We start from the raw sequence: 14,738 nt of genomic DNA, 5'->3' as shown, positions 1-14,738 counted from the left end.
AGGGAACAGAGTCCACTATTATGGTCCATACACGCAGAGACACCCAGCAAGAATACATTCACTGCCTCGTAAAATATACAGTAAAAGCTATTTTTTTGCAGGGATGAGTCCGCAAAGGCCCATTTTTTTGCCAAATCGCTCACTCCTTTCAACGCCATATTTTAAAAATCGACAATTTTCAGTTGTGCATGTTTTCGGAATGCCCAGAAAATGTACTATATCCCAGCAAAAGCGACATATTTTTAACTTAATATTTACCCGTACAGGGCAGAAAGTGGTGTTTTTGCATTTTGAAGAAAAGGTATTGTTCAATTACTTTTTTAAATCTACTAAATATTTTTAAAATGGAGAAAAAACATTCAAGTTTTACCTAAAAGGATCTGTTACACAGTAAAAAGTTCAATAAGTGACTTGATATTTATTTTATTGTTTTATTTACTTTAAAAACGATCTCCTAAAAAATCAGTTTTTTTTATATATGACGTTGTTGAAAGGAGTGAGCGATGTAACATCCTTAACACACAGGTTTTCAAACAAAGTATTCCTTCAATTTGGGAAACAAAATTGTCAGAATGTCTTGTTATATTAAGGGTGGAGGATTACAAATATACCGCCCACTTCCCAGCACTCCATTCTGTGTCCTAGGGCCTATAGTATACCGCAAAATATCTCTCCAGTGCCCACTGGGGGATCTTACTGGTATATCACATTTAAAAAAATGACAAGATCAGGAATTCATAAGAATCAGCTAAACCGTAATATTAAATAATGGATAATATGAGGAGATGCATGAATGTAGAAGAGGCGAAGAATGTTTGCAAAGACAGAGTGGTGTGGCGTTCGATTCTTTCTGCCTACCCCTGCGGGGAAGCGGCGTGATGGCTTTCACAATGTGTTAGTTACTTAGTTTTAATATTGATATAATTAATTTATTAATTAAATTAAACCATATCCGCTCCCTAGGTGGGGCTATGGAGTCTACAAACTGTCTCCAGGCTTTTCTGTCGGCTGCCAGCTCCCTTGCATCCTCTTAAGTCAGATCCGCGTCCCGAAGTTCTGACGAGAACTACCGACGAATTGTCAGCAGTGGTCGTCCTGGGCGGCGCGAACCTGATGCCTTGTAAAAGAGACAAGCTTGATGGCGGCTCTCAGGAGGCATGCAGAGTACACGGCCAAGCCAACTGAATCGCCTTTTCTTGACGACAGTTGTGACCAAGATTTGCTGCATCCTACGCCTTATCTCTTCATTCTTCACAAAGTCAAACCACCGTACGCCTAAAATTCTCCGCAGACACCTCTTCTCAAAGCATTATTTAAATTTTTAATTAATGTTTTAATTAATGTAAGTTTAAAATTGTTATTTCGTCAACAATTTATTATTATTTATTCAGATACTGGGTTATTATCAGACACGTGGGATAAGGAAAGCTTTTATTTTATGGCTATTGTGAACTCGCGCTTACTGTGTTACGAGTTTGATCAATATATCTAGAAGTTTAAAAACATTGAGCAGTGCGGTTGTCAACCATGGGTAGAATTGGTGAAAGTTACATGTGCGTAAAGTGATCACTTATGCCAAGCCTACGACAGTCATGAGCCCTTTAAATGCCCAGACTTCCATATTCTTTACAACAAAATTTGAGTGTTAAACTAGCCTATGACGGTCGTCAGCCCCGTAAATGCCCAGACTTCCATATTCTTCTTCATCTTTGATGATGTCAAAAAATAATATTCCTTATTCTTCTTCATCTACGTTAAGATGTCAAAAAAAATGTACAAATAACTCCTAATTGGAGATAACCCAGATTTGTGAACGAATTCGGTGTGGTTGAACGAATTGGTTGGTGTGTGTGCAAATATTGCTCTTCAATGGGAACCAGATTGGTATTTACACATTATTTGAAAGAACCTTAAAAGCCGGAACTAATGTGGCCCAGTTACAACTAAATTAATTTTCGATATAGTCCTGTCCTTGATTCAATTTGTGTATAAAGCGGTAAGTGTCCCTCCTTTTGCAGACACCCTCAGGTCATGTTGGCCTCCGGACAAAATAACAACGCGAGTATTTTGTGTAGGCAATTACAATTTACAATCGAGTATTTTGATGAATAGTATTTTGATGTAGAGCAGTGCTCCGCAAGCGGTGTGCCGTGAGCCGGATACAGGAGCGCCGTGGTCAAATTCAATGTATTTGACATTTTACATCCTGTATTATACACAATGACAAATTATTTCATGAAATTGTCTATTATTTTAAATATACTACAGAAGGAAGGCAGTGGTCCTGGCGTACGACAAATATCTTAGACAATATATCGGTAGTGTAAAGGCAAAGGGGTGTATCTGTCAAATTTTTCATTTTCTAAGTTTGTTCCACAAAATGTCTAAAATAGTGTATTTCACAATCTGGCAAAAGAATATGGCTGTAGTAGCATTACTTATTTAGTTATTTTAAGATATGTACATAAAAAAAATACATGAAAGAAATGAGTTATTTAATTTCACAAGTTTGTTTTTGCTCTCCTGTAAAATTTGGTCTGAGACAGATATACCTTTTGCCTTTATACTACCGATATCTGCGCAATATAAGAGATTGGACCGGGATGAGAAGTATGCGGGAGCTGTTCCGGGTCGCGCAAGATAGAGAAGCCTTCGCCAGAGTGATTGCCAACGTTGGGGGGACCTTACACGGCCCAGGAAGAAGAAAAAGAAGTAAAGAATAAGTAAATAATTTTTCAATGGTCTATATATTTTAGCTTTTGGAGTGCCGCGGAATTTTAGGAAGAATTTTGGTGTGTCGTAGGTGAGAAAAGGTTGCGGAGCACTGGGGTGGAGTATTGTTAGCATGCTAATGTGGTGATTTTCCCGCTGCAAATATCTTTCCATTCTGCGTCCTACGGTCTCTAGCATCCCGTAGAGTATCTCACCAGCGCGCATCGGAGGGCGGTATCGCCCCCTTTGAGAATCTGCGTGTTAGAGTGATCCATTTTGAAGCATGACTATGCGGGATGCGCTGATAGGTCAGTTATCTCTCTCACTCCGTTTCGTGAGATGCTGACAAAATGGCAATTTTTTAAAACGCTAAAACTATAGTATAAATATGATGTAAGATTTTTTGTAGATACTAGTACACACTGTTCTCTTTGTGTATAGCAGGCCTGGTCAACCCAAATAGCATCCCGGGTCGCATCGAAGAAAGAAATAATTTATTTTGCAAGTAAACTGGTTTCATGCGATGGGCTTTTATATATTTCGTTGTTTTTTTTATAGCTCTGGGAAAAAGAGCTAGCTAAAACTGCCCAAGCTTGGGCCGACCAGTGCGATTTTGGACATGACGCTTGTCGACTGGACCGTAAGATTTTTTCGATCATTTTGGGTTACTCTACACAAGGCCTGGCCAACCCAAATAGCATCCCGGGTCGCATCGATGACTTAAAATTTTCCCAAGGGCCGCATGACATTAGATTTTTTTTATAACAATGAATTTCATACTTTTTGATTTTTTATAAGTACATATTGAAAATAATTTGAATGCGGAGGTAATCAGAAAGTAAAATGGTAATTGTGAAGAAAGAAAAAATTACTACGACCAGAAGTGAGTAGAAAACATACAATGAACCGACAAAAAATGTATTGGTATAGTAATAAACATTTTGAAAAATTTTAACAATCAATATTATTAATATAATAATAATAATAAAACCCTTAACGCACCCCAATGGTGCATAGGGCACTGCTTCATATAAACGCAGTGTTATCTCGATCGTTTACACATGAAGGAAAGGCGATCAGCCCTCCACTTCAGGTACCAGTTCAGTGTAATATTGAATAAATATTAGAGTGAAAAAAATCACTTATATTTATTAAACCCCCCTGGGAATCGAACCCGGGACCTCCAGAATGGTAGCCGAGCATGCTGACCATTACACTACGGAGGCGGACAAAATTATTAATAAGTACACATAAATCAAACAATATTAACATTTTTCTTTTAATAAAAACCAATTTATAAATGACCACTCAGTTTGAGATTTGAGTTTCTCTTCGCTTACTTAATTTTTCCAAATCTATTTCAATAGGTGAAGTTGCACACTTTAACTGGTTTTCGAGATTTTTTGAGATTGCGTTAAATTGGCAATGCAGAAGAGCGTGCAAACGGATATTGTTCACTGTTTTTATAACAACATGCACGACTTGGCTGATAGAATACTTGAGGGCATAAATTTTGTTGATGCATCAAACTGTGTATCACAAATATATCACTGGTTTAAACTAAAAATATATTCTTTATACATGGCCGCGGGCCGCGGGTTGGCCACCCGTGGTGTATAGCATTCGCACGTGGCTTAAGCTTATACTCGCTTTGAGACAAGCAAGTATAAGCATGAGTTGTCAAGAGGTTTAAAGCTGAAATTAGACATTTATATTCTTTTTTTTTCAATTACACTGGCAAAAAAAAATGGCATGACTGTAAGGATATATTTTCCATCATGCAATTATAGTTTTAAGCCTTTTGACTCGATTATCAGGCGCACCTAGCTAGTATTCCGCACCAGGTAAATGCTAACTGCACGCGCCTGGTGTGTACACCGCACCCGTTTTTTATTATATTTGAATTTTTATCAATGTCAGATTTAAGAGAGTCACAATTATATTTTATCATTACTTTTCACTTTAGGTACCGCACACTTCATTTTAAAGGACATCCAGCGCAGTTAAAACCATGATATAAACCACTCTAAATGTAATATACAGGAGTACCTTAGAACGGGGCTACTTGAACTTTGATGTGTTACTTGAGCCCAGTACAAAAAAGATATTTAAATCTGTATTTGGTCTACAATAATGAATGTATCGTGACAATAAGTGTCACCTGTCAGGGAAACCATGAACCATGTCGATACGGTCATTATTGTAGACCAAATACAGATCTAAATATTTTTTTGTACTGGGCTCAAGTAACGCATCAATCTTCAAGTAGCCCCGTTTTACGGTATGTTTTATGTGCCGAGAGTGTAAGAATACTAAGCAATCTTCATTTTAGCTAATTGCCTTTGAGGTTCGATCCGCAAAAGGCCAACATAAAAGTGATCTACATTATATTGTGAAAAAGCAGAGTGTAAACGGACAACACTCCGCTCTCCACTCGCAAAGACACGATTCCAGTTTGCTTTTGGCGCCTTCTCTTCAGTCAGCTTTCATTCAGGCGTTTGAAATTTGAACTATTGAATATGATTATATTACATTTGCCGTCTGTTTTCGATTGCTACAAATTGCACATCGACTGTCTTGCTATAACACGAGTCACCGACCAGCCAATGAGGAGCAATTCGTAATGATCGTAAACAGAGAGCAGGATAGAACACTACCAGTTGACAATGGTCTTGATGCCGACTGCAGGCCTAACCCGAGTCGAATATGGGTTCCACAACACCCCACGGCAAACGAAGGTTAAAACGAAAAAAGATATGTATTTATTACATTTTTACAGTTGTTCTGACGCCGAGAGCACCATTATAATATGGTGTCATTACAACTTCGGACCATGCAGCCGGACCCAGTGGTATCACCATCAAATGAAGCATAGTTTAGTTAACGATTTGTTAAAATATATAGGGTGGCACAACGGGCATTAACGGTTTTCAGAGTGTTATTACTAATGTGCTACTAAAACAACCAAGGTAAAAAAACATCTATTTTTATGACACATATAATGCAGTTTCACAAAAAAAAACACCTTCAACACAATTAAAATTATTTGTAAAATTATATCCCATGATTTAGCAGCACAAATACAATTTTTTTTAGAACATTTCTTGTTGTATTGAACCCAAATATTTAGAATCATTCAATAATGTGTGGCGAGATTCATTTCTGCTTATCAGAATACACAAATCAGCAAAATTGTGGGTACTGGACTAAACAATAACAACGAATTAACCAACAACCTCTCCTACTCGGCTGTCCAAACTTAAAACACAGTAAGGGACATTTTTTTTGTAGTACGTTTTTTGCATTTTTGGACTGTGTAGAATCTACTTAGTCCAAAAATGCAAAAAAAAATGTCCCTTACTGTGTTTTGAGTTTGGACAGCCGTACTATGTACTACCATTAAGCTGTTTGCAGGAGTAGGCAGAGAGATGGAATGCCACACTCCTCCGTCCTGAGATACACTTCTAGCTTCCTTCACATCTATACATCTAGTCATCCATGCCCTCCTCTGCATACCGCAAAACGTACTGCATGGTGTGGTAAAGGCTGCATTTGGGATTGTAGCCCCGTACTTTTACAACGATGATGAATGTACATTAACCGTAACTTTTGAAATATTTTTTGATGTGTAGCTGCATTATGTGTAGTAAAAATAGATGTTATTGGCCTTGGTTGTTTCATTAGTATAAAAATAATAATACTCTAAAATCTGTCAATATCCATCTACAAAATATACATACAGTAAAAATACAATACCCTATATAAGAAAATTGTATATGTTTTTAGTTTAATACTTTTATTTTTTATATATTAACACACTGTTTGCGGGAAACGCTTAAAAGCGTCTTTTACATTCTGTTGGTAGAGGGCGGCAGACGCTTATAAGCGTTCTATTTGCTTACTTTTGGTAGAGCGCAAGACACCAAAAAGCATTGTACAGATCGGACTTGGATTTGCTGTTACTTGTGACTAGTATACAACCCTAATTAGTATACTAATTAGGGTTGCGGTTGATGAAAAAACCGCCCGACAACAATGTGTTAATTCACCGTGAATTATTTTTTATATTTGATCATTTAGATATTACATCAGTGGGTAAAGATTATTCACACATATGTATGTTTCTAGTTCCCTCGTACATATGAGCATGTGACCGACCACCTTACTCACGTATGATGCTTGTATCGAAGTCGCGTTCGTCATTCTATTCCATACATCAATGTAATTCAAGTATACAGTGAAACTCCAGAAATCTGAACTTATTAAGATGTGGCCTGTTTGGATTTGGAACAGTTCGGATAGGCCGAGAAATTTGACGCCCTATGCCGCCTAATATTCAAAATACGCTCCACATACGAAGTCATTAAAGACTTGCGAGTCTTTCTTAGCAACTTTTTACATTTCAATATAATATTACCGTACAGTAAACCCTCCTATAACGTTGAGATAGATCCAGCACTATCGCAGGGAACATTATACGGGGTTAATGTTTTGAATTGTATTTTTACATTTCAACCGGCAGAAATAACTTAAATGAGATGTTCAACACTAGATAACTAAATAAATATAAGTGAATTATTCACTGTCATATTTAGTCAATATTACCCTGGACTCGTGGTACCTGAAGCGGAGGGCTGATCACCTTTCCTTCATGTGTAAACGATCAAGATAACACTGCGTTTATATGACGCAGTGCCCTATGCACCATTGGGGTGCGGATAAGGGTTTTATTATTATTATTATTAGATAACTAAACATTAGTCCACGCGACGACGCCCTTCTCCGTAAAAGACAAGTGCACCTACTTCCCTGCACCCCGCACCCGCCAGGCTTTGTTTACGGAATACTGATTTATTGTTAAATGCCTCTTACATTCATTCCTAATAAACCTTAATAATATTAATTAATAAAACTTAAGTATCATGTAACCAGTTTCTATAATTAATGAATACATTTGATAATTTTCACGTTTTTAATTGCGTAGTCCGCCTGACGAATGTTTAGTTACTACGTATCTACAAACATAGTTTAGTTATCTAGGGTTGACTGCTGACAATTCGTCAGCAGTTCTCGTCAGAACTCCGGGACGCGGATCTGACTTGGGAGGATGCAAGGGAGCTGGCAGCTGACAGAAAAGCCTGGAGACCGTTTGTGGACTGCATATGCTCCACCTAGGGAGCGGGTATGGTGTAATAATAATAATAATATATTAAAATACAACTTAAAAACATTAACCTCCTACAATGTTCCCTTCGATAATGCGGTACCTATCTTAACTTTATAGAAGGGTTTACTGTAATTGAGTAGTAATACGGGTATGATACTGTATACTTTATTGACATTTCAATATTTTTTAAAGAAAATAAGTTAAATATATTTAATTTTATGTAACAATAAATCGCTCACTCCTTTCAAGAACGTCATAAATCAAAAATCGTCAATTTTCATTTGTGCATGTTTTCGGAATGCACAGAAAATGTACTATATCCCAGCAAAAGCGGCATATTTTTAACTTAATATTTACCCGCTACAGGGCAGAAAGTGTTGTTTTTGCATTTTGAAGAAAAGGTATTGTTTAATTACTTTTTTTGAACATACTAAATAATTTTTAAATGGAGAAAAAACCTCCAGGTTTTACCTAAAAAATCTGTTGCACAGTAAAAAGTTCAATAAGTGGCTTGATATTTATTTTTAATACATTGTATTATATTTTTAAACTTTAAAAACGTTCTCCTGAAAAATCAAGTTTTTTGATTTATGACGTTCTTGAAAGGAGTGAGCGAAATGTGTTCTTCACTGTTTTTTTTTTAATGTTTTCCTACAAATGTCTTTCTTCAAAATCTCGTTCGGATTTCAGGGTTCCAATTTATATATAATTTTTTTTTAATGTATTAAGATTTAAGCACTTCACATTTTTTAAGGTAATATTTACCTAATTTATTAAAGGTGATGATATTCTAGGAAAAGAAGAAAACACCATTTTCGAAAATATCAAGGACAACGATGTTATTTATGAAAAACAAATGCTACGTAAAATATATCGTAATGATATCAATCATAATATAACTCAACTAGATTAACAGCTTATGTATCAGCAACCATAAAATTCGTTTAGAATGTACATTTCCCCTGACACTTTTATATAACAGGCATTTTCGCTGGGATTAAAAGCGGGAATTGAAAAAATATTCATTTGCCGTCGACATTCAGTAATATAAATTTTTAAAAAAGGACATTACAAAACAAATTTTAAATACATTTTTTTTTAAACATGACGTTTGCAGAAGTACAGGTATTATTACTATTACAAAACATTTTAGAAAGCGTCATGGGTACCGCCATTTTTTATTTATAAAATTGACAACTTAAAATCTTCACCAACCTCCCTCTGCCTCGATCGACTGGATATTTTTAATCAAAAATTATATACATACTTGTGAAGGAAAAACAATTCCACCTACTTTGTAAAACAAATGAGGTAATTCTTCGCGAAGGGCAAGTCTTCAAAGAAATATTATTTTACACGGCAAACAGCGCTGGAACCATCTTGTCAGCCGTGGAGAAGTCAGCTTTAAACTTAAATAATCCTAGTTTTTCTTAAGTTTCCTTATGAAGAACTCACCTATCACAACTTTTTCATGGATATGGTGTGTCTCAATGATGAATTTATCCCTTTTAGTTTGTATTTTTCCAGTAGAAGTGTAAAGAAATTCTGACTAACAAATACGCGTCACCTATGTACCAAATCACATTCGGATATAAAAATGGCGGACGCAAACGGGAATGCATGGGGTTGCCATAAGATTAGTGATACCAATATAAGGACATAAAAGTACCTACTCAAATTTCCTTTGTTGGTAGACGATCGCGTAACAAAGTACCGCGAATTTTGTATTTAAAAATTCCATCAAAACTCACTGTGATGTTTTCGCATAGGATCTACGAAACTTCTCTGAGTTTTCTTGTCAATCGATGTTTGGTTTCTAATTTCCCTTAAATCGTCATTAAACCTAATTTTCATTTGCGTAAATCTCTTTTAATAGGTATAATCTCAATTAGTATTCTCTCATTATAAATTCCGCTAACTACGGATATTACCAGATAAGTTGTGTCGCTGATAAATGCACCATGTGGATTCACCTACTTACTAGAATAATTGAAGAAAATTTAATCATTTGACAGATACATGCTTGTGAAAATTAATTTGCAGTTTCATCGGGTTCCCAAACTTTGCAACAATTTTAAAAATATTTTAATAATATATATTTTCAAGAATAAGTTTACCTCGTTGGTTATATTGAAATATGGTAACGAAGAGGAAAATGAAGGAGGAATAATAAGTACAAAATACCAATAATTATGATCATATTTGGTTGGGTTAGCTTATCTTTATTGGTTCATAAATAGGCAGATATATTTTTTTGTTTATTTTATAGTTCATTTGTTATGTGATATGTTTGGTATACGAGACACGTAGATCTGTTCAAACCAATACATATTATCACCATTGATTTTTAGAAAATACATTATTTATTGGGTATTCGGAGATCTTATAAATACGATACCTTTTCTTTATTCCAATTCGTGCAAACTATGCCTTCGTTATTTTTGGCCACTATATAGATATACAAATAATTTTAAAAATCATCAATTTTTAATGTTTTTAACAATTTTTATTCCAAACGTTCTTTTGTTAGAATATTATATTTATGGGGAAGGTGGTTTTTGACTTTTTTAAATACAATATAGAATTAATAATTCTGTCTTGAAATTACATTATAAAAAAGAGATGTTATTTTACTGCTTCAATTTGTTGGACGCCTTTGTGGCAAAATCCCGATAATTGTCATTAATAAATAAATAAAATATCAAGAATTAGTTAATTAGAAGTCCTAGCTTTCCACTAAATGAGAAAAGGGTCTTTCTTCGATTTTTTACATAACCATTTGAGAACCAGCTAAACTAATTGTATAAACAATTAATCGTAGTATAAAACCATCGTTCACCAAAAAACACATATTATTTACTTGGCTGGATAAAACATTACATCCAGTCACCTTTCAAATTCATAGTTCAATTTGAATTTTTGAATTATGGCCCTAAACGCGGTGTTGTCCGCAGACAAAATTGCGCTAGGGCTATTAATTCAAGCCAGTGTTGCACACTGCTGGTTCTTTAACAGTGTTTACACCCGAAAGGATAAAAACTTAGGGGACTGGAATTCCGACGAGGGGGTCTACCCAATTCCTTACGAGTCCCCAGAGGATAATGAGATTAATGAGGATAATCCTCCAGAACCTCCCAGAGAAAGAATCATTATGACGTTTCCAGGTCGGTTCAAAAATATTAATACCTACCTATCGTTATTTTTATATTTGTATTTATTGCAAAAGATTCTCAAAATTATGACTTATAATATAGGCGTACTAAAAATAAAAGAGACAGCGATTATATCAGAGTCCCACAGTAGCTAGGGGTGTCATAATCAACTTTTTTATATATAAATTTTTATGTTTTATATAGAAGGACCTCATTTTAAAAAGCCAGGGGCCTAAGATTTATGAAATTCAAGTTTTAAGTACTTGATCTTGTTTTTTTTTTTAAAATACATAACTTGTATTACTAATACGTTAAAACATTGTCAATAACGCCACTCATCTTAAAGTGTTCAAGTGTTTTCATAATCCGTTTTGCACTGTATTGATCCTTTTTACCATTTTTTACTGAAGACTCCTTCATTGCTTAGCGTGAAAAACGTACAACCAGTTAAAAATACGCACATAAATGTTTAAATGCTATTGACTCTCCTCTGCTGAGCCGACAAATAAACAAAGATAATATATTCAAATTTAATCAAGCTGGCAGAAGTTTTGTACAAATAGCCTCTGGTGCTAGCAAGTTGACTTAGTTCTTGGGATTTTTGTACATACAGCCTTCTTAGTGCTAGCAAGTTGACTTAGTTCTTAGGATGTTTGTACATATAACCTCTGAAGTGCTAGCAAGTTGACTTAGTTCTTAGGATGTTTGTACATACAGCCTCTGGAGTCCTAGCAAGTTGACTTAGTTCTTGGGATTTTTGTACATATAGCCTCTGGAGTGCTAGCAAGTTGACTTAGTTCTTGGGATTTTTGTACATATAGCCTCTGGAGTGCTAGCAAGTTGACTTAGTTCTTAGGATTTTTATACATATACCCTCTGGAGTGCTAGCAAGTTGACTTAGTTCTTGGGATTTTTTTACATATAGCATCTGAAATCTTAGAAAATAGATTTAGTAGATAGGATTTTAGTACATATAGCCTCTGGAGAGCTAGCAAGTTGACTTAGTTCTTGGGATTTTTGTACATATAGCCTCTGAAGTTCTAGCAAGTTGACTTAGTTCTTGGGATTTTTTTACATATAGCATCTGAAATCTTAGAAAATTGATTTAGTCGATAGGATTTTAGTACATCTAGCCTCTGGAGAGCTATCAAGTTGACTTAGTTCTTGGGATTTTTGTACATATAGCCTCTGGAGTGCTAGCAAGTTGACTTAGTTCTTAGGATTTTTGTACATTCAGCCTCTGTTGCAAGCTGACTTAGTTTTTTGTATATTTCTTCGCCAGGAACAAAGTGGTGCGGACCAGGAAACGTTGCATTCAACTACCATGATGTGGGTGTCTTCAACGAAACAGACAAGTGCTGCAGAGCTCATGATTATTGCTCCGACATCATACCCGCCGGCCATACTGCCCACGACCTCAACAATGATGACTTCTATACCAAGTTAGTATGGGAACCTACCCAGATTCCTGGTACCTTTCTACAATGCGACGCATCTAAATGTAGTCGTTTAGTTAATTTAATTAGAAAATATAATAAAACTTCTTGTTGAAATGAAATAAATGTAGCTTACCAAAAAATTCCAGATTAAACTGCAAGTGTGATGAGAAGTTCCACATGTGTTTGCACGCGTCGAAAGACGGGATTGGAAAGAATATTGGAGTCATATACTTCGACGTCATTGGTACTCAATGCTTTCGTCTTGAGCATCCGATCGTCAGATGTCTTAAAACAAGAGGGTACTTTTTTTTACATATATATCGTAGTCATACAGGAGAAAGTGGCCAAGTCCATTTCTTACAAAAACGCTATCATTGACTATTTGATATCTTACTAGCTTATATTACCCTGGAAAAAATCCTTAAGGATTTTAAACTTCGAAGTATAATATACTGACCTGTTAAAAATGACTGACTGCATTGATGTTTATTTTCTTGCCAAGCAAAAGTGACTTAAATGGCCCTCCTGAATATTTTACGTTTTGTTAGTTGGTCACTTTCCCCTGTACGACTACGATATGTACATATATTTTGATAATATTACTGACCCAAATACGCGATTTTTTCCTTAAACTAATTTAAGAAAATGTCTTTTCAGAATACTGAGGAAAAAATGCTTGGAATATGAACTTGACAGGAGGAAACCTAAAGTTTACCAGTGGTTCGATGTGCCTCCGTATAACTAATCATAACATATCGCTCACTCCTTTCAACAACCTCATAAATAAAAAATCGACAATTTTCACTTGTGCATGTTTTCGGAATGTCCAGAAAATGTACTATATTCCAGCAAAAGCGGCATATTTTAACTTAATATTTACCGGCTACAGGGGAGAAAGTGTTGTTTTTGAATTTTGAAGAAATGGTATTGTTCAATTATTTTTTTAAATATATTTGAAATGAAGAAAACACCTTTAGGTTTTACCTAAAAAGATCTGTTGTACAGTAAAAAGTTCAATGAGTGGCTTGATATTTATTTTTAATACATTTTATTATATTCTTAAACTTTAGAAACGATCTCCTGAAAAATCATGTTTTTTTATATATGACGTTGAAAGGAGTGAGCGATATACCTAAATTATTTGACATTTCAACAAAGATGAAGAAGAATATGAAAGTCTGGGTATTTACTGGGCTTATGACCATGTACCATATGCCGTATACAACGTGTAACATTCACCATTTTCTACCCATGATCGACTACCACACAACCCAAATTCAAACCCTCATCCGCACCCGATGATATTGCTAGGAAGATATTGCTTTTTAGCTTTAAGCCCGCCAATGTACTTATTTATTTTCTGTACATAAAGTTTAAATAAATATTTCTGCCAGACGTCCTGGTTTTCAGACGGAATCCTTGTCACTTGGCATTTTCTATGTTTTCTATTGCATTGTCGTTCCATGGATATTCCACTAGCATTGTGAAATTCCATACTTGTAAGTTCATTTACCTCGTTAGATAATCACATTTAGTTACAAAAGAGATAATAGCACTAATGGAAATTATAATTTGGATAACGGTTCACATTTTTGCATCAATTTCGAAGTGAATAAATACACTAGAGCAATAGTAATTAAGAACATTTAAGACAACGTCATTAATTTACACCTCAATTATACAAAACAAACAAGGTTTGGAATAAAGATTAATAAAAATATTTTTGTGTATGTGTGTATGTGTGTGTAAATACATATGTACATACACACATATATAATAAATAATAATAAAGCCCCTATCCGCACCCCAATGGTGCATAAGGCACGGTGTCATATTAACGCAGTGTTATCTTGATCGTTTACATATGAAGGAAAGGTGATCAGGCCTCCTCTTCAGGTACCAGTCCATGGTAGTATTGAATAAATATTACAGTGAATAAATCACTTATATTTATTTCATCCTCGTTGGCAATCGAACCCGGGAACCAGAACGGTAGCCGAGCGTGCTGACCATTACACTACGGAGCCGAACAAAACAAAAAAACAAAACAAAAAAAAAAACAAAAAAAAAATTTAAAGAATAATAATAAAAAAATAAATAAAATATATAAATATATTTATATATATATATATGTATATATATATATATATATATATATATATATATATATATATATATATATATATGTACATATATATATATATATATATATATATATATATATATATATATATATATATATATATATATATATATATATATATATAT

The 14,738-nt window shown here is 34.8% G+C and overlaps 2 protein-coding genes across 5 annotated transcripts in view; one reads left to right on the top strand and one right to left on the bottom strand.

Moving 5' to 3' along the window:
* LOC148304629 (uncharacterized) overlaps nt 1-9,472 on the bottom strand; it is a 30,781-nt gene extending 21,309 nt beyond the window's left edge. For 3 of the 4 annotated variants that reach the window (XR_015838315.1, XR_015838314.1, XM_088267961.1), the window contains exon 1: nt 9,174-9,472. The gene's annotated coding sequence lies outside the window, so the exon portion shown is untranslated. The remainder of the gene's footprint in view (nt 1-9,173) is intronic. The other variant, XM_088267962.1, reaches the window with a different exon arrangement.
* Nucleotides 2,604-13,215, top strand: LOC148304628 (phospholipase A2-like). The gene is made up of 6 exons (XM_088267968.1): nt 2,604-2,660; nt 3,271-3,352; nt 10,834-11,035; nt 12,291-12,473; nt 12,617-12,769; nt 13,128-13,215. Exons 1-6 carry the CDS (start codon nt 2,604-2,606, stop codon nt 13,213-13,215), a joined length of 765 nt encoding a protein of 254 aa, XP_088124094.1.
* The last annotated feature ends 1,523 nt before the right edge of the window (nt 13,216-14,738 follow it).

The sequence above is a fragment of the Brachycentrus maculatus genome, unplaced genomic scaffold (genome assembly GCF_059751285.1).
Source record: "Brachycentrus maculatus isolate JH-2025_06_01 unplaced genomic scaffold, ASM5975128v1 h1tg000310l, whole genome shotgun sequence".
Lineage (NCBI taxonomy): Eukaryota > Metazoa > Arthropoda > Insecta > Trichoptera > Brachycentridae > Brachycentrus > Brachycentrus maculatus.
The sequence above is the reverse complement of the archived record's forward strand: the minus strand, read 5'-3'. Positions and strand labels throughout refer to the sequence as shown.

Coding starts and splice junctions, on each gene's coding strand:
- LOC148304628 (XM_088267968.1), top strand. CDS start 2,604: ATGAGAAGTATGCGGGAGCTGTTCCGGGTCGCGCAAGATAGAGAAGCC. Junction 2,661..3,270: donor ATAGAGAAGCCTTCGCCAGA/GTGATTGCCAAC, acceptor TTTTTTTTATAG/CTCTGGGAAAAAGAGCTAGC. Junction 11,036..12,290: donor AGAGAAAGAATCATTATGAC/GTTTCCAGGTCG, acceptor AAGCTGACTTAG/TTTTTTGTATATTTCTTCGC.